Source organism: Artibeus jamaicensis, unplaced genomic scaffold (assembly GCF_021234435.1).
Source record: "Artibeus jamaicensis isolate MK-2021 breed Jamaican fruit bat unplaced genomic scaffold, CSHL_Jam_final contig_432, whole genome shotgun sequence".
NCBI classification, from domain to species: Eukaryota; Metazoa; Chordata; class Mammalia; order Chiroptera; family Phyllostomidae; genus Artibeus; species Artibeus jamaicensis.
The window spans coordinates 15,150,162-15,175,227 of record NW_026521828.1 but is presented as its reverse complement, the minus strand read 5'-3'; the positions used below and the strand labels follow the sequence as shown (position 1 = coordinate 15,175,227).

At 41.2% G+C, this 25,066-nt stretch overlaps 1 protein-coding gene across 3 annotated transcripts in view; it reads left to right on the top strand.

Moving 5' to 3' along the window:
* The window catches only part of STK32A (serine/threonine kinase 32A), a 110,021-nt gene that overhangs the window by 72,745 nt on the left and 12,210 nt on the right, over positions 1 to 25,066 (top strand). For all 3 annotated transcript variants that reach the window (XM_053665857.1, XM_037161954.2, XM_053665856.1), the window contains exons 6-8: positions 1,415 to 1,452; positions 8,062 to 8,151; positions 19,943 to 20,040. In XM_053665857.1, coding sequence (XP_053521832.1) covers positions 1,415 to 1,452; positions 8,062 to 8,151; positions 19,943 to 20,040 — 226 coding nt within the window. The remainder of the gene's footprint in view (positions 1 to 1,414; positions 1,453 to 8,061; positions 8,152 to 19,942; positions 20,041 to 25,066) is intronic.

Here is a 25,066-nt window from a genome sequence, read left to right as displayed (position 1 = left end):
GGGATGAATCTGCATTGTCTGAGTGTAGTGGTGAGGGGGCCTCTGATTCTGTTGACGGAACAGAAGAAAGTGGGCAGATGCAGGGAGCATCTTGGGGACTCCGTGTGGCTCCATGTGGCTGGAGGACAGGAGCCATATTATAAAAGGGCCTTTATTCCATATGAGTGAGTTTGAACTTGATAATACCTAAAATAACAGGATCCTTCAAGGGGTTTGGTGTAGAATCTTCAATATTGAGAGAGAGAGAAAGAGAGAGAGGCCATAGAACTATGCAGTTAAAACCCTTCCCCATACTCTACATTGTTAGCAAATTGTCCCCTGCGCCAGAGAATAAAAATGCCACAGCTACAGAGGACCACTTAGGAATCCAGAATTAATTTTAAGTCTCTAACAAACCAAATGAGAAGATATTCAAAGTTCATGAGCCTGCATGTTGGGGGTGGCATGAATTTGGTTCTCTTTGTAGGTCAGGGCTTGCTATTCATTAATATTTTCATGAACAGAGGACCCTGACAATCTCTGTCTGTCAAAGACCAAGGTCATCTTATTCAAGCAACATAAAAGCCACTTGATGAGGCTGAATGTGTGTTCCCAAAACCTATTTCAGAATTTCTTTCTTAATGGCTTTTGTGAATTTAGGTTGAAGGGCTTTAACTGCACATTAGGGAAGGGCAGGAAAACCTGAGGGTGGAGGATGAGGGCTGTTAGAATGGCAATGCTGTTCTCTGATTGAGGAGCCCTGCTTACAATATTTGCTTCAGGAGAATTTTGAAAACTCTATAGGCCTTATATCTAAGTATTTATCATGAAACTATGCTTTTCTCCCCATGTATAAATTTAAGGATCTCCACAAAGCATAGACGACTGGTTCAAATCTTAATTAACCATCCCAGGAATGTGTATGAAGCAACTAGAAAATTATAACATCATCCTAAAAAGGACTCTAATCTATGTACGTTTAAAATAAAATCATGTTATAAACCTGTTTTTGTAGTCTTTACTTTCATTCCAGATTTACACAGATGAAAACAATGATAATTAGTACTCCCACTTTATGGCGATTGACATGCCCCATGTGACCTGTGGAGCAATGTTTATATGCTTAGATATTATATGTTATAGAGATTAAGAGTTTGAGCTTTTGAATGAGAGAGACTCAGGTTTGGAGCCCAGTTCTTCCATCTACCACCCCTGACCTTGGGCTGTCACTGAACTCCTTTAAGCCTCAGTTTTCTGATCTGGAAATCGGGGTATTCATGGTAATCATCTCTTAGATTCACTGTGAAAACTGAATAAAATTTTGAGCGATGAAGGGCCAGTACATGGTTTAACTCTACTTAGCATTCTTGAGCATTTTCTACTTTGGCTGTTTGTTTGTTTTATCATGGGCAATTTTCTCTTTTTATACCCCTAGGGATATGAAGCCTGACAACATTTTGCTTGATGAACATGGTGAGTAAATGATTTGTTTGTAACCCGCAGGACTTGCATATGGGACAAAAATGATCCCCAGTGAAGAAGCATTACACAAAGAGAAGGTGTCTTGCTTGAGTGACTTGTGTTATATGTACAGAATTCATTTTATAAGTGGGAGGGGCAGTTGGGGGAGATGTCAGTATTTACAGCAGGGGCGTAGAACACCAGCACACCCTTAAACATAACATTGAATTTACGTAATGAGAAAGTTGTTCTCTTTCAAATGTCGTTCCATCCCTACTGATTTCTTCAGGAAAACCATCTCAGCTTTTTGGTGCTGCTTTGCCTTAATATATTTATAACTGTCATCTCCTTTTTTTCATAAAGACAGAACAGGCCTCAATCTTGGAGCATTTGGCAGGCAGTGGTGTCTCCCTAGATATTAGGGACACTGTTTTGTTGGCATTGCATCTCCTTTTACACTTTCTTTCTTAGAAGGGTAAGTTGGGTTTACATTTGCAGAGGAGATAGCAAGTTCTCTGTTCAAAGATCTCTGTTCAAAGATCTTTTAAAAAATCAGCCAATTTATGCCCTGGCTGGGTAGCTCAGTTGGTTGCAGCATCATCCCATACACCAAAAGTTTGTGGGTTCGATTCCCTGTCAAGGCACATACCTAGGTTGAGGGTTCAATCCCTGGTTGGGGCGCATTCAGGAAGAAACTGTTCAATGTTTTTCTTTCTTCCCTCCTTTCCCTCTAAAATCAATAAATATCCTTGGGTGAGGATTAAACAGATCAGTGTAAAGAAAAGTATAAAGTAGTTGACAATATATGTGAACTCAGATAGGATCACAATAAGGGAATATGGGAAGAACCATGCAGAGAAACAATGAATGCCTGCAGTTCAAGAAACACTGATTAAAGATATCCCACAGAACAGGTTTTTGCTACAATGATTAAATGTGTCTAATCTCTTAACATTTCTTTGAACGTACACTTGGATTTATTGGTCTGCCAGAGTAGACCTGTAGCACACACACCCTGCAAGTTAGAAATGTTACAGTGGCAATAAGATCCTCATTCTTCTCACAAAGCTGCTAGGTGAGTTGTAAATCTGCAAAGCTCCTTACTCATTTGACTTCAACAGAAGCGATTTGCAAGTGGGACTGAAACTCCAAGGACCACCCATTGCATATGATTTATTTACTCAGTTGCATTTTAAATGTGATTTACCAGATTCCACCTGTGCTCAGAGGGCTAAGAAACACTTTGACCTCAAATTTAAAAGCTCAGGGTCGTTATTTATTTACAGACTGTCTAAAAATGTTTTTTCTCACTCTCTTTCAATGCCTTCTTTCTTTTTTCCCTTTACTGCTTCTGACATTTGGGCACAGATTCTCTGAATTTCAGAAATGTGGGCACTGGTGGGACTTAGCATGAAGGTGACTTTCCTTAACACACCAGTCTGCTCTGCCTTAAAGAGAAAGCAGGATCCTCTCTCACCCTGGTGCATATAAACTCTATAGAGCTCCACCGTTGTGTATTGGGCCTCCCCTAGCCTACAGAGGCCACCTGTGCACAACTCAGAAAAAGGTGCTCCATTTGCCCACCACAGTCTCACGAAGGTATGTGGCTGGCACGTCAAGCAGAACCCTGGCTGGTCTTCTGCTGCCCCTGGCCCGGTTGCCATTGTTTACCATATATTGCTCTACCATTCATTGAGGCCCTGAATGGAAACATGTAGGTCCTGCCAACCAAAACCTGTTCAAGATTTACCTTCCATTTCAGAAACCAGTGTTTTAATCTTAGATCTCAAACATGTTTTTATCCTGATTTTACAATGAGGACAGAATGGCCAGTTCTTCCATTTACTATCTCTGACCTCTCTCGTGCACCTTCTTTTACCTCCTTATGGTCTTGCCCACTGGATGGTTGTAGATTAGGAGAATGGTCCAGGAATAAGTTTATCTGCAAGTTTGACCATTCTTAGAGACTGCCCTTGTGAAAGATTAACTGTGTAGTATTATAGTTAAGAGCTTGGATTCTGGAGCCAGATTGCCTGAGCTCAAAACCAAAGAGCATGTGATACGTGTATACAATTGAATACCACTCAGCCATAAAAAAGGTGAAATAATGTCATTTGTGCCATTATGGATTGATCTAGAGAATATCATGCTAAGCAAAATAAGTCAGATGGAAAAAGTCTAGAACCATTTGATTTCACTCATATCTGGTATATAAAACTAAAAGCAACAAATGAAAAAACCACAGACCAAAAAATACACAAAAACTCATAGACACAGACAATGTTATGGTGATTACTAGAGGGAAAGCTGGGAGGGGGAGGTAAAAAGGATAAAGGGGGAAAAATGGTGATGGAAGACTTGACTTTGGATGGTAAACACACAATACATGGATGATGTATTACAGCACTGTACACTTGAAACCTATATAATTTTATTAACCAATGTTACCCCATTAAATTTTATAAAATTAAAAAAAAAACACAATTCACCCACTCATTAGCTCTGAGAGTATCAACAAGTTGCCTAAACTTTCCCTACTACCTTAGTTTCTCCAGGGATCAGAAGAATATTTATTTCTTAGAACTCATTGTAAAAATGAACTGATATACTATTTATAAAGTGCTTGGTTGCAATATTTGCCAGAAGGAGATCACTCAATAAAAATTAGATATTAGTATGATTTTATGAGTTAGTAGGGGCCTTCTTCCCTAGAGAAGGAAAGTTAGACTACTTCATCTTGGTTTCTGTTGCTATGCCTCTGTGTTAGATAGTGAATGCTGGATACTCATTTAGATTCCAAAGATTCCATGTGTCTGTTAGCTCTTGTATTTAAACAGTTTTCTTGAACCCTAATTCTCAGGTAACTACACTGTGCATGGTCCATTCTGCTTTTAAATCCACTTTTCAGGGCATTTTGTTTTTGGCAGGGCTGGAGCTCAGTTGCTTAGGGACTGTGAATAGCCATGCCAGTCAGCCTGGGGAACAGTCCCAAGTATACCTGTTGTCTGGTGTACTAAATACAATGACCCCTTTTCTCTCTCAAGTGTTTTGGTCTGGAGAATGGATTAATATGGGGCTTTTCTGAAGTATGTTCCCATACTGCACTCAAGTTGAGAATCACTCAGTAAGAGAAACATTACCTTGGGAAGGATTGGATATGTGGATGGAATAAAAGCAAACAAACGAACAAAAAGATTGAGAGCTCTTCTCTAAACATTGTCTTGAGGTCCCTTTCTGGGGAAAGCAATTTTTGAGGTTATTTACTTTTTGTTTATTCATATTCTGAAAAACTAAGCCTTTCAGGCATCACTCATGGACCATAATTAACCACTTTTCACTGAATAAATTCCCAGTAACCTCTACCGTGGGCTCATTATATAGAGTTGCTCTGCCTGCCTTTGGGTCTTCAGGTGTGATTGTTCGTGTTCTCTATTTGAAACCCCTGTTTGTCCTCTCTCTGAACATTTACACTATTTTACCCCTGATGGGCCATCACACGCACCTCTTACCTGGGGATGCCTAGCAACAGTGAAGGGTAATTGGCTGCTACTGATCTGCCTCCTATACCCATTCTGCTAAGTGCGCTGTGTATGATACCGCATTGTTCACGTTTCATTTAGCACCATTCGGCAACAGGCAGAAACTTTGTCTCATGCCTCCTGATTCACACAGGTTCACGTTCACCAGAGAAGATTAAAACTTAAAAGAACCAAATCCTTTCATAAAATGGATAACCTTTCCATGGTGTGAATAAACTTTCTTTGTACATCAGAATTTGACTTAAAAATTGCTTTTTAATGTAGAGCACACCTGCTACTCTGCTCCTGAAATGCCTCACTAGCTCAGAGCCCAAGAAGGCATTAGATCTTGGGTGGCACAATACCAGTTGTTCTGATGCATATTTTCATATCCTACCCATTTAAGTAGCCCACCCAATTCTATCAATTCCATAGTGTCTAAAATTCTTGTGTCTTTTCTAAATTATTCAGAAAATAAATGCTGTATCCAGAGGAACAGCACTGTCTGCCTGCTATATCTATCAAAATGACAATTATGGTAACATCTATAATTTAGGTTTCCTAATATCATTCCTAGTTACAGGGAGCAGAGAAAGGCAAAAACTTGGTCTGGAGGTATGAAAAAGGCCTACACTTTCTGTCATAACTGTTCTTCCCTTGCAGAGCCCCAAAATGTGCCTAAAACCAAGTGGGCATCATGTTCAAACACACACACACACACACACACACACACACACACACACATACTGTACCTTCAGTAACCCTGGAGTTTCTGATCATGACAAATAGCAACAATTGAACCCTTACTTCCTGCCAAAGGCTGAGCTGTCTTCCACAATCATTGTTTTCTTTGATATTCCCAAAATCTAATGAGAAGAGTTTTATCCTTCTCCCAGCTTTGCAGAGAGATAAGCTACATTTTTAAGGTGGCACAGCCTATCAGCAATAGAACCTGGACCTGAGGCCAAATAGTCTGACCTCAGAGAACAGGCTCTTACGTGCAGCATCTCCTGGCTCACCCAATTCATCCTGAACCTTGTGAACCAGTGACCCAGTGCTTTGAGCAAGACTCATGGAGGAAAAGAGAGAAAGAAAAAACTGAGACCACCTGTGCTATAATAGGATAAGTTATGGAAATCACTCATAGGTACCATTCAAGCAAGAAAACCTTTGACTGTATTAAAACCACTGACTTATATTTTCATACAGTCAAACACAAACACTTTGGCCACAAAACTAACCCTGGCAGTAAAGGCAGTGTGATTTATCTTTAGCTGCAGGCTGGATGCCAGTAGAGATGGTACTAAAGTCTCTTCAGGGAACAATCAAATGACACCACCTCCAATTACAACCATAGCTCCTCTCAACCACAGAAGCAAGGAAATACCAACACTCCAGCATCCTCCGAAAGCACGTGACTCTTGTGCCAGCAGCTACCACAGTGAGCATGTCTGCCTGAGCTCCTGGAGCAGCGCCTTCCTTCCTTTATGCTTCAATGTGGCTGCCCTAACACACTGTGCAGGCATGTGCTCCCCGCTGCAGCTAAGTGATGAGACCCACACTGGAATGCCCTGAGTGTGAGAGCTGAGTGAGGCCTGAGGCATCACATGGTCCACCCAGTCCTTTCTTGTATGGAGGGGAGCTTAGGTTCAACACAGAAATGGGAGTAAAGCCTGCATTGTGTTAGGGACAGAGTTCAGGGTAGGACTCAGGTCTCCTGGCTCCCAGTCTAGAGCATGTTATATACTCTCTTTATAAGCAAAACTTGATTTTACCCCAGCTTTCCTTGGTGAGTTATTTTGTCAGGAATCATTAGGGAACAACCAACTTAACAGACAAATCTACTGATGTTATTTCAGAAAAACAAGGATAAAACAAGTACTCTTTCCTGGTAAAAAGAAATAGATTTTTTGTAAGTGCTCAATGTCCTCAATGAGTTCTTGAAAACTGGCTTCTAAGCAAAATGGCATACTATAACAAAACCAACCTTGACCATAGGCTAGTAGAGATAAACAAAAGTGAAGTTCCTATGGCATGTTTCTGGTCACAAAAACATCACCAAACTTCTAAATAAAGTCCTAAAACACTTCTAATATTAAACATTGGAGTAAGTGTGAGCTATACATACATTTAAGAAAGATGAATAAAAATAAGTGACAGAGTGATTTTCCAGCCCACTTATTCCACCTCAGGGTTCTGCGTTGCCAGAGCTTGTCCTGGCAGTTCTGGCAAAGGTGGTAACCAACCCTGGACAGGACTCCCCTCCATCACAGGGCCACACACATACACACACACTGGGACAATGTACACATACCAGTTCGCCTCACATGCACATACAGGGAGAGAACATGCAAATTCCACACAAACAGTGGCTTCTGGGATCTGATTATTCCCATCAACATTATAACAAAACAACCTTGAACAACACTATTCAAAGACCTGCTATATCCACTTTAATGTCTGCTTTATAGTAACAGTGTTTGTTTCTTTAAAAAAATCCATTAACAACCATTGGCAACTTGATATTTTGAATAGCTCTTGGGTCCCTGTTCATACTCACAGGTTATGACTTGAAATGTGAACAAAAATTGCCTGAGTAGAATTAAAAAGCAGGAGCTCTTAACTCCCACAGTTAACACTTCCTGAGGTTTAACTACAGACTTTTAATCAGACACTAATCTTTGCATGTTATGTTCCGAATGCTGGAGGATTAGCTGGCTGAAGAACATATTGTATATTTTTACTTTTTTCTGCATTGATTTTTAGAGATAGAGAGAGCAGAAAAAGGGGGGAGAGGAGGAGGGAGGGAGACAGGCATTTGTTGTGCCACCTATTTACACATTCATTGGTTGGTTCTTGTATGTGCCTTGACCAGGGATCAAACCTGAAACCCTGGCACACCAGGATGATCCTCCAACCAACTGAGCTACCTGTCCTGAGCTACCAGGGCAGGATATGGTGGTCTTGAGGACAGAATAATTGAGCGTTTACTGTTAGTACCCAGAGCGGAGAAGAATTTACAGACTGAGCTTGGTATAGAAGCATGGCTGTGCTAGTGGGTTGACTGGACTTAATGTTCCCTGTGGTTCTTCTCTCCTGCCAGGACACGTGCACATCACAGACTTCAACATTGCTGCTGTGCTGCCCAGGGAGGCGCGGATCACCACCCTGGCCGGCACCAAGCCTTACATGGGTACGGGCTTTAGGGTGGCTGTCTTGACTAAGAAGAAGGCTTTTGTCTTTCATTGCCATAGACACCATTTATGCTGGGTCCAGTCATCTATAGGGACTTAGAACTAGAAAGGGCAAGCCCCCCTCTGACTTTACCTGGGAGCTTCTGATTTTATGCATCTCAGGTGACCCTCAGGATTCTCCGTTTATGGAGGACGCCATCTAATGTTGATTCATGAAGGCCATTGATTACATTTTGGAAACCCTATTTTATAGACTCATTTAGGACAGCACCCCCATTCCCCAACAAAGAATATTAATTCAATAAATTTCTGCTAATTGCCTCTGGGTGCTTGACATTAAGTCAGGTGCTGGTGAACCTGCAGTGAGCAACACAGACAAGGTCTCCCCCCCATGGACCTTCCTCTCCAGCAAGAGGAGTTTAAAAGTAGAATCAAACAGAGAAGACAGACACAGAAATAAGTAGGATGCTAATAAGTGAGAAGTGTTATTATAACCAGTATTTGCATACTACTGCATTATATGCAGAGGTTGTAAAGTTTACAGAGTGCCTTACAGTTATAATTTTAGTTTTCACTCCTTTTATAGAGATAAGGAAATGGATTTTGCCTGAAGATTTAAAATTTACACAGAGGGTGTCTAAAGGGTAGGGAATAGTGCCAAAATTGTCACTTAGATTTCCCATTTAATTGTGCTAACAGCCACAAGTTAATCATATTCTGCATTCTGTTGTTGGAAGCAGCCATCTCTCTGCAGGTACCATTGCAACATAAATAGCCCTAACCCCTGTTCACCCCAGAAATATATAAAGGAAGGTCTGTTGCCCTTTGGGGGCATACAGTATTCAGGAAGAGGGGCAGCTTCCTCTCTCCCCGCTGTTCCTTAGGCAGATGAGTCAGATTTCAAGAGAGTTATCTGTAAAGTCGGTGCCCGAGTGTGAGATAAGGTTCCTGGTGTTTCACTCCTGTTTGATGACTGTTTAGTCACTGAACTTTCTGACTGGTCCCTGTACTCACAGAGCTGAGCTGGCCATGGCATATTGATGAGTTTGGCATCCAGTCTTTCTGGGAATCACTGCAATAGGAGACAGAGACAGGCAGCAGTGTATGAGAGTGTATGTGTATGGTGGGGGTTGTGTGCAGGAGGATTAGCTAGTGGATGGGGTTAATCAGCTTCACAGGGGCCCCTCCAGGGCCTACAGGGTACAGCCTGCAAGGAAGGGAAGCTCCTGTCAGCTTGGCTTACTGGAAGTATGAACAGTCCCAAGAGAGCCCAACTATGTCAATCTCTGGAGGTGACACCCAAGCATTAAGTGGTGTGAAAGCCCTTTTGACAAGCACTTAGAGTTGAGAACCTCTACTGCAGCCCCTGAGCTCTGTTAGCTATCAGAGGCAGCTAAAGAGGTTACCCTGGGGGCAGTGAGGGCCATTTGTGTTCGGATCCCTGTGCCTCTGAACTTTGTCCATATTCTAAAACAAATGGTACTTGCTCAGAAAAGGAAAAAAGGAGGTATGCAACAGCCAGAGTGCTCGTCCACACCAAAGTGGCTGAATCCAGCCTGGTGGTGTCGGGGAGTCTTGAATCAGACATGAGATTAGTTTTAAAATTCACAAGACTGAGTTTAAGAGTATCTCAAGTAAATGTTTCAATAAGCAAAAGGGATTCAATCTATTAGGCAACAGATTGAGCCTCTACCAAGGGAGCCCATGCTCAGCAAATAAGGAAGTCTAGGCACTGCATAGTTTGGAATGGGTGAGGAAGGAATAAAACTGACATGCTTCAACCCTAATCAGTTGTGGTGGTGAAAGCAGATGGTGTCTCTGTTTAAACTGGTGGGATGTTAAATTAAGTTGGGGTGCAGTGAATTGTACTGGCTAGATGTGGTCAGAGTAATGCACAAGCAAGCTATCTGTACTTGGACCCCAGGACAAGGACAATGCCACTGTCTTTTAACATTTCATCCTTTTCTTCATGCAAGTGAATAGAGAAAAGAAAAGAGAATCTCCACCTGCAGGGCCACTTTGCTTCCTAAGAGAAAGAAATCTATGGAAGAAAATGAACTTTATTTTATATGATATTTGAACAGCTGCAAAATTTCCAGCTTCCAGTGATCAGTGGTGGAATAAATCTCTTTTGTCACTTCTAAAATAATAGATATATATAATTCAGCCTACTTTCTGCCTTAAACCCACAGTACTCAAATTATATAAAGGACCATCCAAGCCTGCTGGTCTGATGAGTTTAATTCCACAGGTTTCCTGGGCTTCCATATTGAGGATGATTTTCTTGGAGCCAAACTAGAAAATGTGCCTCTGGGTTTGCTAGGTCTAGTTTCCATGGTGAGAGGAGGAAAGGAAGGCCACCTTTATTTTCTCTCCCCAGTAATTTCAAATACAGGATCTATATAACTTAATTCTCCTCCAAATTGGCACTTCTTGACTTTTCGCAACACAAAGCTTGGAAATTGGAATCTGGTCAAAGTTCTCTATGCCTTTCCAACTTCACACATATAATTAGCAATTACTAATATTTATTGAAAGCCTTCTGTGGACCAGAAAATGTGTTAAATGTTTTGTATTCATTTATTCATTCACTTTTTTTCTCAACAACCCTATATGGCAGGCTATAATTATCACTCTTTTACAATGAGGAAAATAAGAAGCTAAGTAATTTGGCCAAGATCCCATGGCTAATAATTTAAAAATAGCCTAGATATAAATCAAGCTCTTTAGATAATCAAGCTTCTTCCTGAAAGAAAGAATTTTTTAAAATGTTATTTGTGGTTCTTAAATGGTTATAAGCCAATTCGAGTAGGGCAAACCATTACAAATGTTTGTTTATTAAAAATGAATATCTGACTATCATTATTTCTTTATTTTGAAGTTGCCCTTGGCTTTGATTTTTGGATGGGAGTCTGTCTAAGAGGAACCATGGATGGAAATCATCTTTTTGAAAAATCATGTTTCCAGTAATTTGGCAAAATTCACCTAACTGACACCACATGGGCACTCATATCATAACACTCCCATAGGGCACTAATTAGCAATTAACCAGAAAGAAGAAAACTCTGAAAAGAAAGAAAACTTGGATTCAATACTGAATGAAGATTACAGGAATATACAATAGCTATTAATATGAGATGCTGAACATATTATGAAGCAGTTCCCTGGCTCTAGAAATGAGCAGATGAACAGTCTGCCAGTTCTTAACCAATTTTCATTCACAATCTTCTTATTACATGCTTCTTCCCATCACTCCGATCTTTCCTTCTCCCCACTCCTCAGTCTGGGCAACTCTACTCCAGACCACTTAGAGCTTCACCAATCAAAACATGCTTCCACTTCCGAAACAAACAAAGAAACAGATTATTCACTATGGAAAATGTATACTATGCAGATAAGCAAAGAGGACATTAAGTTAATTCCTCCACCCACAGATATTTATGGTTTCCTTTCAGATCTTTAGTCTGTGCACACACAAACACACCCTTTTTTCAAGTTGCATCATACTGAATTCTGTAACCTAGAATTTTCACCTTATAAAACAATCACATAACAACAGGCATCACACAGTGAGCATGTGTTAAGGTCTGAGCACTTTGCAAGGTTTTTAACGTTTATCCCAAAGCAACCCTATGCAATAGGTTTCATTATTATTCTGATTTCACAGATCTACAAAAAAGAAAAAGTAAAACAAAACAATCAAGCCTAGAGAGAAACTGACATGGTCCTAATCACTCAGCAAGTGACTGGTAGAGAGCACAAGGCTGGTTAAACCCAAGTCTAAAAATGTCTTGAACAGTGACAGTGACAGTGACAGTGATGGAGGTATAATGGTTCACATTTACTGAGCTCTTCTTATGTGCCCAACACTGTTCTAAGTACATAAGCATATTGTGTCATTTACAATAAAAACAGGACTTCTGACAAGATGGACGCGTAGGTGGAAACACTTTGCTTCCTCGCACAACCAAATCTAAAAACAACAAAGTTTTAACAACAATAAATGCAACCAAACCACACAGAAAATTGACAATACAGAGTCTGAAAACAACGAAATGCTCAGCTAAACTGGTAAGAGGGGTGAAGCCAGCAGCAGAGCAGGTTGGCCAAAAAGATCCCCCACCCAGGTGGTGAGCAAGCAGCCGAAGGCATGGATCCCAGGTGCAGGCTACCTACGGGCGGACACAGGGAAGAGGCGTGACTGGCTGGCTGTGGTTGGTTGAGCATTTGCGTGCAGATAAACCAGTGAAGAGCATTGAGAACTCACGGCACAGGGCGGCGGTCTTGCACAATTCCGCTCAGATAAACAGGCGGGGGCAAGTGGTGGGACGGACTGGGTGAGCGGAGAGGACCGCCATTGCTCCCTCTCTGACCCGGCCCCCACATACAGCAGCACAAACCAGCGACCTGAGTGGCCCCACCCTGGTAAACAACTAAGGCTCCGCTCCTCACATGTAACAGGCACAAACAGAAAAAATCTTGGCTCAAGAACAACTCAGAGCCCCAGAGCCAATAAATCTAAGTGAGGAAGAAATAGCCGAACTTTCAGATGCACAGTTCAAAACACTGGTGATCAGGATCCTCACAGAACTGGTTGATTTTAGTCACAAATTAGAGGAACATATGAAGGCTAAACTAATTTAAATGAATGGTGATGCACAGGAAACCAATAGTAATGGACAGGAAACTGGGACTCAAATCAAGGGAGTAGACCAGAAGGAAGGAAAAAATGACCAAACAGAAAAGAATGAAGAAACAAAAATTCAAAAAAAAAATGAGGAGAGGCTTAGGAACCTCCAGGACATCTTTAAACGTACCAATGTGCCAGAAGGGGAAGAGGAACAGTCACGAGTGGAAACCTTATTTGAACAACTAATAAAAGAGAACTTCCCCATTCTGGCAAAGGAAATAGACTTCCAGGAAATCCAGGAAGCTCAGGGAGTCCCAAAGAAGTTGGACCCAAGAAGGAACACACCGAGGCACATCATCATTACATTAGCCAAGATTAAAATGAAGGAGAGAATCCTAGAAGCAGCAAGAGCTAAGGGGACAGTCACCTACAAAGGAGTTCCCATCAGACTGTCAGCTGATTTCTCAAAAGAGACCTTACAGGCAAGAAGGGGCTGGAAAGAGGTATTCCAAGTCATGAAAACCAAAGACCTACAACCGAGATTGCTCTACCCAGCAAAGTTTTCATTTAGAATGGAAGGACAGATAAAGTGCTTCTCAGATAAGACCAAATTCAAGGAGTTCATCATCACCAAGCCCTTATTATATGAATTGTTAAAGGGACTTACCTAAGAAAAAGAAGATAAAAAAGATGAACAGTGAAAGGACAGCAAACTCACAGTTATCAACAACCGCACCTAAAACAAAAGCAAACTAAGAGGACAGCTAGATCAGGAGTGAACCATAGAAATGAAGATCATGTGGAGGATTAGCAACAGGAGAGTGGGAGAAGGAGAAGGGGGGAGAAGGTACAGAAAATAAGTAGCATAGACAGTAGATAGAAAATAGATAGGGGAGGGTAAGAATAGTAGGGGAAATACAGAATCTAAAGAACTTGAGACACGTGTTCTTGAACTAATAGGGGGGGAATGGTGGGGGAGGGGTATGCAGGGTGGAGGGTAACAGAGGGGGGAATACAACAAATGTAATGGCATAATCAATAAAAAATAAAATAATAAAATAAAAACAGTTCTATTGGCAGGTACTATTGTTATTCCCACTTGAGACTTGAAGACTGAGAAGTTAAGCTCTGCCCAAGAGGAGCTATGGGTACAGCCCTCAGGGCCTGACATCAAAACCCTGACTTCACACTCTGCCCTACTACCTCTGCCTCAGTCAAAATTGAAACCCACCTCTCTGACTCCAGTGCTGGGGCTAAGCAGCTAACACTCCTTCGTTTTCCACACCCATATGTACAACTGTTGTTTTTATGGTCACATGCAGCAGAACAGAGGGCTGCCTCAGAATCTATTTACCCAATTTCTTCATTGGATGTTAGGTTGTTTCCCATTTTGAAATATAAATTTGTGATAAAAATCCTGCTAGCAGAAATACGTCATGAAACTTATGTATTTCCTTGTAATAAACTCCCAAAGAATTCCTCCTCATCAGAGGGAATATATGTTAATGCATTCCCTCCTGAAAAGTCACATGGATTTCAGGTCGCACTATCAATCTCTTAATCTTCTCAAAAAGATCAGTGAAAATGGTAACTTCTTATGATATTAATATCACATTTCTTTGACTTCTTTTGTAAATGGCCTATTTATGTTCTTCGCCCATTTTCTATTAGTATTTTAATCCTTTTTTTACTTATTCTGATTTTTTAATGATTGTATAGAGAATTCTTGTCTTTTGTATATTAGTAATATTAAATTCTAGTGTATTATGTGTGTTATAAACAATTCCTACTTTTTAGTTGCTATTGTTCTTTTTTTATTTTTAAATTTATTTTTTTTAATTGATTATGCTGTTACAGTTGTTCTATTCCTCCCTTCATTCCCCTCCACCCTGCCCCCCCATCCCCACCATTACCCCCCTTTAGTTTATGTCCATGTGTCTCAAGTCCTTTAGGTTCTATATTTCCCATGCTATTCTTGCCCCCCCATCTATTTTCTATCTACTGTCTATGCTATTTATTTTCTGTACCTTCTCCCCCCATCTCCTCCTCCCACTCCCCTGTTACTAACCCTCCTTGAGATCTTCATTTCTATGTTTCCACTCCTGATCTAGCTGTCCTTTTAGTTTGCTTTCGTTTTAGGTGTGGTTGTTAATAACTGTGAGCTTGTTGTTCTTTCACTGTTCATGTTTCTTTAACTTCTTTTTCTTAGATAAGTCCCTTTAACATTTCATATAATAAGGGCTTGGTGATGATGAACTCCTTGAATTTGATCTTATCTGAGAAGCAGATAAGATCTGTCCTTCCATTCTAAATGAAAGTTTTGCTGGATAGAGCAATCTTGGTTGTAGGTCTTTAGATTTCATGACTTGGAATATTTCTTTCCAGCCCCTTCTTGCCTGTAAGGTCTCTTTTGAGAAATCTGCTGACAGTCTGATGGGGACTCCTTTGTAGGTGATTGTCCCCTTAGCTCTTGCTGCTTCTAGGATTCTCTCCTTCATTTTAATTTTGGCTAATGTAATTATGATATGCCTTGGTGTGTTTCTTCTTGAGTCCAACTTTTTTGGTACTCTCTGAGCTTCTTGGATTTCTTGGAAGTCTATTTCCTTTGCCAGATTGGGGAAATTTTCTTTTATTATTTGTTCAAATAGTTTTTCCACTGGTGGTTGTGTCTTTCCCCCTTCTGGTACCCCTATAATTCGGATATTGGAGCGTTTATAGATGTCCTGGAGGTTCCTAAGACTCTCCTCATTTCTTTGAATTCTTGCTCCTTGACTCTTTTCTGTTTGGCCATTATTTGCTTTCTTCTGGTCCACTCCATTGATTTGAGTCCCAGTTTCCTTTTCATCTCTATGGGTTTCCTGTGGAATTCCATTCATTTCCCTTAGTTTAGCCTTCATATGTTTCTCTAATTTGTGGCTATAATCAACCAGATCTGTTAGGATCCTGATGACCAGTGTTTTAAACTGTGCGTCTGAGAGTTTTGCTATTTCTTTGTCGCTTAGATTTATCTCTGGGGCTTTGAGGTCTTCCTGGGACATTTTTGGTCTGTTCTGGCCCTTTAAATGTGAGAAGCGGCGCCTTGGACTCCCAGGTCGCTGGGTTGTGACGCTGTATGTGGGGGTGTGGTCAGAGCGGGGAAATGGCGGCGCCCTCTACTGCTGCAAGCCACGGGGACCGCCGGGCCCCGGTCCAACCGCCCACTCCCTCGCCTGTCCGCTCGCCCGCAGATAGGCAACCGCAGTCAACACGCAGCACCGCCTCCCCACTGTCTCCTCAGCAGTCGCTCACCCGGTGGGTTGCTCGGTCGCTCACTAGGTCCAATCCTGGGTGCGTCTGGATTCGCGCGTCTGGATTCCGCGCCCGGGTCTGACCCAGTCCTCCTGTGCAACCCCTCACGAGATGCCAGTTTCCCCCTTTACCGGTCGGGCTGAAGAATTTGTTGTTAACGGACTTCCGAAAAGTTCAATTTTCCATGTTCTGGTTGTGTTTTCTGATGCTAATATTTAGTTGTCCCTAAACTTGGTTGTGTGAGAAGGCACGGCACATCCACCTATACCTCCATCTTGGCGTAAGTCCTAGTTGCTATTGTTCTTATGACATTTTGACAAACTATTTTTACAATATCAAAGCATTTCTTTTTTTACTTTATAGTTTCTATCTTTTATGCTGCTCTTAGCAATATCTTCTTATCTCCAGATTTTCAATATGGTTACCTAATATTTTTATTATTGTTATAGTTTTTTATTTAATCCAGCTATATGTTATTTTGACTGACAATACGAGGTAAGGATCCACCTTTATTTTTGTTGGATTATTAAATAATTGTGTTAATATCACTTATTAATTAAGAACTTTTCCATGCTTATTTGAAATATAGTATCATAACTAATCTGTGCACTAGCATGTATATGCTGTGGCTTTCAAACCTCAATCACTGTGGCCTTATGATATAGTTTACTACATGGGATCCAAGTCTCTTGATGCTTTTTCAGAAAACCATTACTCACTCTTTTTTTGTAGATGAAATTTTTGTAGAATTATTTTTGTAAATTCCATAAATTATTTTTTGCATTAAAGTTACAGATTATCTTCAGAGCTCTTTCTTTACATCCTGACCAGAATGTATGCTCCACTTGTTTTAAAAATCTGAAAACTCTGTGAGGGAAATTCGAATATTTAATAAACACATGAAAATATGGCCAAGTTTAGTAGTAATCAGGGGAATGTTAGTTTCAACCTCAACAAAAGACAATCACACACTCTCAAGACTGACACAAATCAAAAGCTTAGTGTGGATAAGGAGGTTGAGCTAAAGGAAGTGGGATATGTTGCTGGTCATCTGGTTCATGAGTACAACCACTTTGGTAAATGGTTTGGCATTTGTCTAATGGATGTGAGGATGCACATTCTGTGCCCAGCAGTTCCCCTTGCATGGATGTGCAGGATGTTCACAGAGGGTTGTTCACAGGGCTTCCAAATGGAAAACAGTTCGAATAGCTACCAACAGCAAGATAGGTAGGTAAATTACAGTATGTTCATCAAGCCCTATGTGAGCAGATTGAAACCATGGGCAGCAGTTTGGGTAAATCTTACCTGTAATCTTGAGCAATGAAAGCAATACAGCAAAGAAAACCAAAAGTGGGATCTTCTATATACAAGATACATACACACACATATGTTACACATACACTATACACACATACATATACATGTCATATATACAAGGGTGGACAAAAGTAGGCTTACAGTTGTAATACAAATAAATAATACAACAATTAATAACCATAACAGAAATACAAGAATAAACTCTTGTGTTTCATATACTCACAACTGTGCACCTACTTTTACCCACCCCATATGTATGTATGCACATGTACATAACATATAGGCAAAACTGAAGAACTGCTTAGAAAGGCATGTGTAGGCAGTAAATCTATGTAGAAAGGGAACAAACTGCTAACATAAACTGTAGACAGTGGTCACTTCTTGGTTTGTGAACATGACAGGAACAATGTTGGGGTCAAGAGTATATCATGTGACCTCTGTCATGGTCCCCTGGCCATTTGTTCATAAGGACTTGGTAAATTGTTCTTTTATGTTGTATCTGCTTTTCTGAAAGTAGGCTGAAACACTTTAAAAACCAAACAAAACACCCAATGGCCTTTGAAGGAAGCTACTCCCGCTCCACCTCTCTCTGTACCCTCTCAGCAGGGGTGCCTCTCAAGTTGACAGGAGCCCCTTGTGGCCTCTTTGCTCTGGTTTTCAGCTCCGTGAGAGCTCAGAAAGGTGCTCATTTGTTGTGTTTTAGTATGTTGGTATGTTGTTTTTTCTTCACATTTTACCAAAATTCCTCAGTACCCAGCACAGGATGAATATTTGTTGAATGAATGAATTCAAATTCAGATGCCTTCATTCTGGAAAATAGTCATGTAGAAAAGAAACAAAAAGATGCTCCTGTAAACTCCAAGGACAATCCAAGATGATGGAATTCACAGCTTTTATAGAGTAATGTCTATTTTTGAAGGGCATTTCCTTAGCACAGTGGTTTGTTTACCCTCAGAGTTCTCTGCAGCCTCTCTAAGTGAGCTGCTGTCACCCTGGAGACCCATCTGAGATGACTTTCTGTGATATACTGAGATAGGGAAGCAGGGTTTAGTCGATTCCATCCAGTCCATGGGGTGCCACGGGGTCAGGGCCACTATCTCTCCAGTTGCTCAGGGACCTGTGACTTACGGAAAGCATGCAGTGATGCATGAAAGATGAATCCAGCAGAGAGTGAGGCCTACTTGGTCCTGCTACAGCAGGCTCTTTCAGTCAGGCTCAGGCCTGGGCATTGGGATGTCAACATCCCACCTCTGACTGGATGCTGTCCATAGAACTGTACTGAGAACTGAGTGCACTGAGCAGGACAAGCCTGTGTGTTCAGGCCCCATGACCCAGCAATATTTTTGGTCCAGAGCCAGCACCTCAGTACCAGAGGATGAGCCAAGTGTGTGTAGCTCTTCGCTAGGTTAAATTCCTGTTATGACAGGTGTGTGCCTCTCTAAAAGAGTGCCTAATTTTGGGGGTGCTTTCCAGCTGCCAAGTGCTGTGCTGAGATTTTGGCATGTATTATCTCATTTAATTTCTCACCTCTAGAGAGATGAGCATCTTATTACTCTGATTTTGCTGGTGAGGGTTCTCAAGCTAAGCCAATGGACTTGTTCAAGGTTACAATAAGTGATGAAGGCAAGTTTTGGACTCAGTGCAGCTCCAGCTCCAATTGCACTTGTTGCTAGATTAATGGATTGAGCATCCTTCATTCACTCAGTGAACATCTCTTGGATGACTATGAATGCTGGGTTCAATGATGGACAGTAGGGATATAGTGGTAAGCAAGCAGACAAGATACTTGCCCTTGCTTTGTGTTTCATTCTCTCTCCTCCACCCCTGGGGAGTTAGGGATATTCTTGAAAGAGCATGTAGAATGTACAATAGAAGTTCACTTTGTGTCAAAGTACTTAGAGAATGCCCAGTGGTGGGGGTATGGTTACATTGGCCTTAAAACTGACTGTAGCCCTGCCTTCCATTGGAGTCTATTCAGAAAACTCTGTAACAAAGTGTAAATGCCCTGAAGCTGATATTAAACCTTATTATCACTCAGAGTGTGCATTCCCTCCTCCCTCACTCCCTCACCCCCAACAGCAGAACTGAAATCTTGCCCTTGTTTCTTCAAGATGACTGAGGTGGAGGGCCAATCCGATGCTCATTGCACCAACTTCTGAGTATTGTTTGCAGCTGGAGTACAGATTTCAGCCCTTTGGCCCAAACCTGCCAAAGCAAGACAGCATATAACATCTCAGCCGTCTTGGCTTTGGGGCCAGCCACACGTTTGAGGCCTGATAGGGTCTCATTTTTCAGAGATACATGTTCTAGAGAAGAGAAGAATGTGTCCACCAAGCCTTTGCCTGCATGTCGTGTCGGCTGATGAATGAGGCTCCTGAGAGAGACTAGAAAATTAGAACTGCTGCCTGCTCTGAGCAGTGTCGTAGTGCATGACAAACATCCATACAAGTGTTCTACCCTTTACCCTGGTGTTTCGCTTTTGGAGGGCCATGTTGGGAAGATAGATTTGTTATCACCTTGAGAGCAAAACAGGCCTAACTTTCCTGTGTTTTCAGCACCGGAGATGTTCAACTCCAGAAGAGAAGCAGGCTATTCCTTCGCTGTGGACTGGTGGTCACTGGGGGTGACGGCATACGAACTTCTGCGAGGCCGGGTACAGTAGCACTGTGCTTCTATTTGCCTACTCTTCCAGCAATTTCCATCTTCAGAATGAAGAGATGGATTATTTTTCTTGCTAAAAACCAAGCAGTCTGTTGGAGAGGTGACTATAGTCACCTCGCTAAAGCGACTATAGCATGAGATGCCATTAAGAGCCCTTGGGATTTCTGCCTACATTTATGCTCCTAGCTTTGGGGCCAAGCATGGGAGTTCATGTTAAATTATGCAGATGAAATTCAATGAATAATATGGGGATTGTAAACTCCCAGGGAGGGGAGATAAATACGCCCCACTAAATATCTTGTGTAAATATATTAGTTTGTTTGGAGAAAACAGTTTGCATTCACAATATAGGACTCTCACTAAGACCCACTTTCCCATGGCGAGTGTGAATTATTAATGCGACATAATTCATGCCCCATCTTGTTGGAGCCCTGCCTGTCATCTGGCTCCTGGGTCTGGATTCAGTGGCAAATTACAAACATTTCCTTTAAAGGGAAACATTTCTTAAACTAGGAAAATGCCTAGGAAGAATTTTTCTGCTTCATATATATGTATGTATGTGTATATCTATATGGACATATGTGTACATGTATGTATATATGTAGATACACATATATCTATACACACATTTACATCTATAGTAGTTCCCTGTTATCTAGCTGATGTATCAGTATTGTCAGATTCCTTTGGGGGTGGGGGTTTAGACAGGTTACTGAAATATATGTATGGCAGAGAGGTTTAAGTTCTACTCTCTTAGCAAATTTCAGTTATACAACACAGTATTACCAACTTTAGTCGTCATGTTTTACATTGGTTCCTCTGACCTTACTAATCTTATAGATGAAAGTTTGTACCCCTTTTCCAACCTCTCCCTATTTCCCCACTCTCAACTCCTGGCAACCTTTTTCCTTATCTGTTTTTGTGAGTTTGACCATTTTGGTTTTCTTAGATTCCGCATATAAGTGAGATCGTACAGTATTTGTCTTTCTCTGATTTTACTTAGCATAATGCCTTCAAAGTCCTTCCATGTTGTTGCAAACAGCATATATTTTTATGTATCTATATCACATCTCCTTCATCCATTCATCTGCTGAGACACTTCACTTGTTTCCATGTCTTAGCCTTCGTGAATATGCTGCAATGAACATGAAGGTGCAGTTCGTTATTCTAAAGCACAGATGTATGTGGGGGCAACTTTCCCCACAAAGTACCCCCATCCACCACAGATGAAAGTAACACTACCAAGACATATCTGCTTGGGGAGGAGAGGTGGCCAGTTTCTCAGGGGAAAAAGGCCAGGAGCCCCTTCCTCCAGGGGCTTTTATGGGGTTGTAATACACAGGAATACAGGTGGCAAGGATCAAACAGTAGATACCATTTCAAAGAAATCTGAGGACTTAGTCTGAGTCAGTGTCTGTCAGGAAAGGGGGTTGCAGAAACTTTGGGAGACATACTCATTTTCTGCTCGGACCCTTATATGAATGAAAGCACTCTTAGCAAAGCAGGCTTCACAGGACTTTTAGGAACTCTTTCTTATGCCAGATCACCCCGGATCCCAGTCTAGCTGGCAAGGGGCTGCACTGCCTCCCCCATCACAGGTTTTCAGGCTTAAGTGGATTAGAGCCAAGAAGTGCTTCTCCCAGAGGACATGGGGACCGGGCTATGTCAGAATAGCTGGGGGGCGAGGGTCCGTCACTCCCTCTTTGTTGCAGACCCCCGAGTCTTTCCATAATGGCCTCCCAAGTGATTGTGTCTAGTTTAGGTTGTCCCTCCTCTGAGGGGTCTTACCCATCATGGACTAACCGACCATGCTTTGGGGGAAGGGGGATGAAGCAGAGACAAGCTTTGTCTCATTCTGGCTCATATTCTGGAGGTTGCTCACTCATCCTTAGCCATGGGGCGTAGTTACAATTCCTGAAACCAGGCAGAGAGGTTCCCAACAGATGTGAACTTCCACACACATACAAAAATGCTGCTGCTCCCAATGCTTCACCTATTCACACACACACACATACACACACACACCCTTCACATGACTCCCCCCATCTCCCCAAAACAGAGACAATCTTCTAATGTCTTTGCTTGGCATTCTCTGTCCTTTAGAACCAGATTAGTTTTTCAGATTTTGCTTCAGCTTGAATGACCCAGACTCAAGCCACTTTGGCCTCCCTGGGTCCCTTCCTCTCTTGAGGCATTTTGGGCCTTTTTTTTTTTTAACCTTTTGCCTCTAAAGATATTTCTTAAAGTAAACCTGGATCTCCTTTTAAAATCACTGTCAAATTAGTTTGGTAATTGCTAAATTGAATTTGAATAAAGTTAAGGATGTGCCTTAACTGAGGACCTTTCGGAATCTTTCTATTGTATATGGATCATTTCTGACAAAAGACAAGCCATTAGACTTCCCAGATTTTCCTGTGGGGAAGGCCCTTCTCCAGGTCTCCTACTCAGTTCCTACCCCTTCTTGGGCCTCTGACACCCTGGCCCCTTCTTGGAAGAAACTTTCCTGATCTCTAGTGAAAGTGATCTATATCTCCTCCAAATATTTATGCACTTTTTTCTCTTATGACTCTTCTGAATTTAAAATTATTGGAAAATACAGAGAAGCATAAAAATGAAGGTAAAATCAACTATAGATAAAGAATAGTCCCAATTAAAACATTAAATCCTCCTTTGATCTTCCAATCTTGCCTTTCAAAATTAACAGCTGGCTATACTCAATTCCAAACCTTTCCTGTTCTTATAAGGATAATCCGTTTTCACACACACACACACACACACACACACACACACACACACACACACGTTATTGCTATTGTTTTAGCAAAACAACAACATGCTTTATCTTTCTGTTGAATTTTTTTTCACTTAAGATGTAGCACATTCTACATCAGAACACCAAAATTTGTTTTAATGTTTTAGGATTAAATCCAGTTTGTAAATATATTACCCATTGTAAATTTTTCCAGGTATATTCTTTTATGTTTTTTTATTTTAATTATTGTTCAAGTACAGTTCTCTTTCTTTTACTCCCATCCCAGCACCCCCCAGTGCTCCCCACTTCCCTCCCATTTCCACCCCCCTTAGTTTTTGTCCATGTGTTTTTTATACTTGTTCCTGTAAATCCTTCCCCTTTTCTCCTGAAATTCCCTCCCCTCTCTTCTCTGGTCATTGTCAGCCTGTTCTCTACTTTTTTATGTTTTTATCCCTTGTAGATGATGAAATCGAATTGGTTAAAGGTGAATTATGTATCTTACATACTTTAATAATAGCCACAGTGTCTATCTTCAACTAAGTGCATATATTTGTTATTGAATGAACAGAGGAATAGGTCACTGCAAATCAATTCTGACATATGCCAGGGAAGAATCACCAAGCAGGACACATGTAATTATGCTACAGAATAGAGCTAATCTGAAGAAGTGAAACACAGCATTTAATGGTTACCATCAACATGACTGCACCATAGAGAAAGCAGGTGGAACAATGATTTCTGCACATTCACAAATGTGCTTGGAACATCCCTGTGGTTTCCAACCTTGATCACAGCTTGATGAATGGGTCCCGTAGCCATGGACCTGCTTAGTCATCTCTATCTCCCAGCTGTCGTTGTCATTGTAAAGGCAAGGCCCATGGCTTCTCTAGTTTTATATTACCCATAAGTGTTAGCTTGTCATAGGAACACAGGGAGGTTTGCACAAGGACACATTCCTAGCTGCAGTTCTTGCTTTTGTACTCCTCAAAGATGATATAATCACAAAGTAGCACTTCCTCCCATCTACATTTTACCCTTTCCACTTTGTCCATTCTTTATACTTCACTCTTAATATAATTGTTTTCTTTGTATCCTGTCCTGTTCACTGTAATTTTTCCTTGGGGCATGAATTCCATTTGTTGAAGTGTGTCTGTGCAGTCTTTGTAACTAGGTGTGGTTTTGCTGAGGAGACTATAAGCGTATCACCAACACAGAACTCACATCTGCCTTGTTCTTCATTGTTCTCCATCCCCAGTGCCCAGTAGAGGTACTGGAACATATAGGCATTTATTAAATGTTTGGTGAGTAAAAATGTAATTCTAGTAGTTGATGAATTAATATGGAATGAGAGAAATAAGTCATTGTATAAGAAAAAGGCAGTTTGACTATTTTTAATAAGTCCATATTCCATGAGGATTTTTTAAAAAAATATTAAAAGTCAGTCACATGACCTTTTAAGTAAATGAAAGCACTCTTAAGCCAGTTGCCTGTGGTGTTCATTACTTAATTATTCATTTATCAAATCATTTTGTGTTTTTAGATGATTAAGAAACAGTAGGTTAAGCAATAGCAATGAGTCAAAGAAGGGAATTAGAAAAAATGTCCATGCACACGCATGTAACCCTGGACCCTTAGAACACCCAGCCTGCCCTAACCTGGGTTTGATCTTGTATGTTCACAAAAAGATTCCTGAATAACAGAATTACTATGGGTAAAGGCTGTCCTCTAGTGGACATTTATAAAAACTGTAATAAAGCTCCCCTCTTCCCTGCTGCAAAATAAAACTTAACCAAATCCTTGGAATGAGTCTCATGCAGTGACCGCAGTGCCCTTGCTGGTGAACAGTCAGCAAACACTGGTAACAATGATCAGGTACCTTGCTGTGCTTTTCCAACACTGAGTTACATGGGTTGTTTGCACTGTAGGGTCACTGAGACCAGAATTAGTGGTGGTCCTTTATTTAGTCTTGAGGAAGGAAAATACATGCCAGGTGATTGTGCACTTTGCATTAAAAAAATTAAGTTTTGCCAGTTTATTTTTAGGAAGTCAACTCCTAGCATCTCTTGGTTCCCTGAGTCACTGACACTGAAATGCCACATGGAGTGTTAAGCTTTTCTTCACCTTTCTACCGATTCATCTTGCTGTTCACTGTTCACCTTCCCATCCACCTTTTCCACCCTGTGTCAGTAACAATAGAAGTCTCTCTCCTGTAATGTGGCTAACATGCATTAGCCATGCTCCTGTGAGCTCTGTGTGTGTGGTTCAA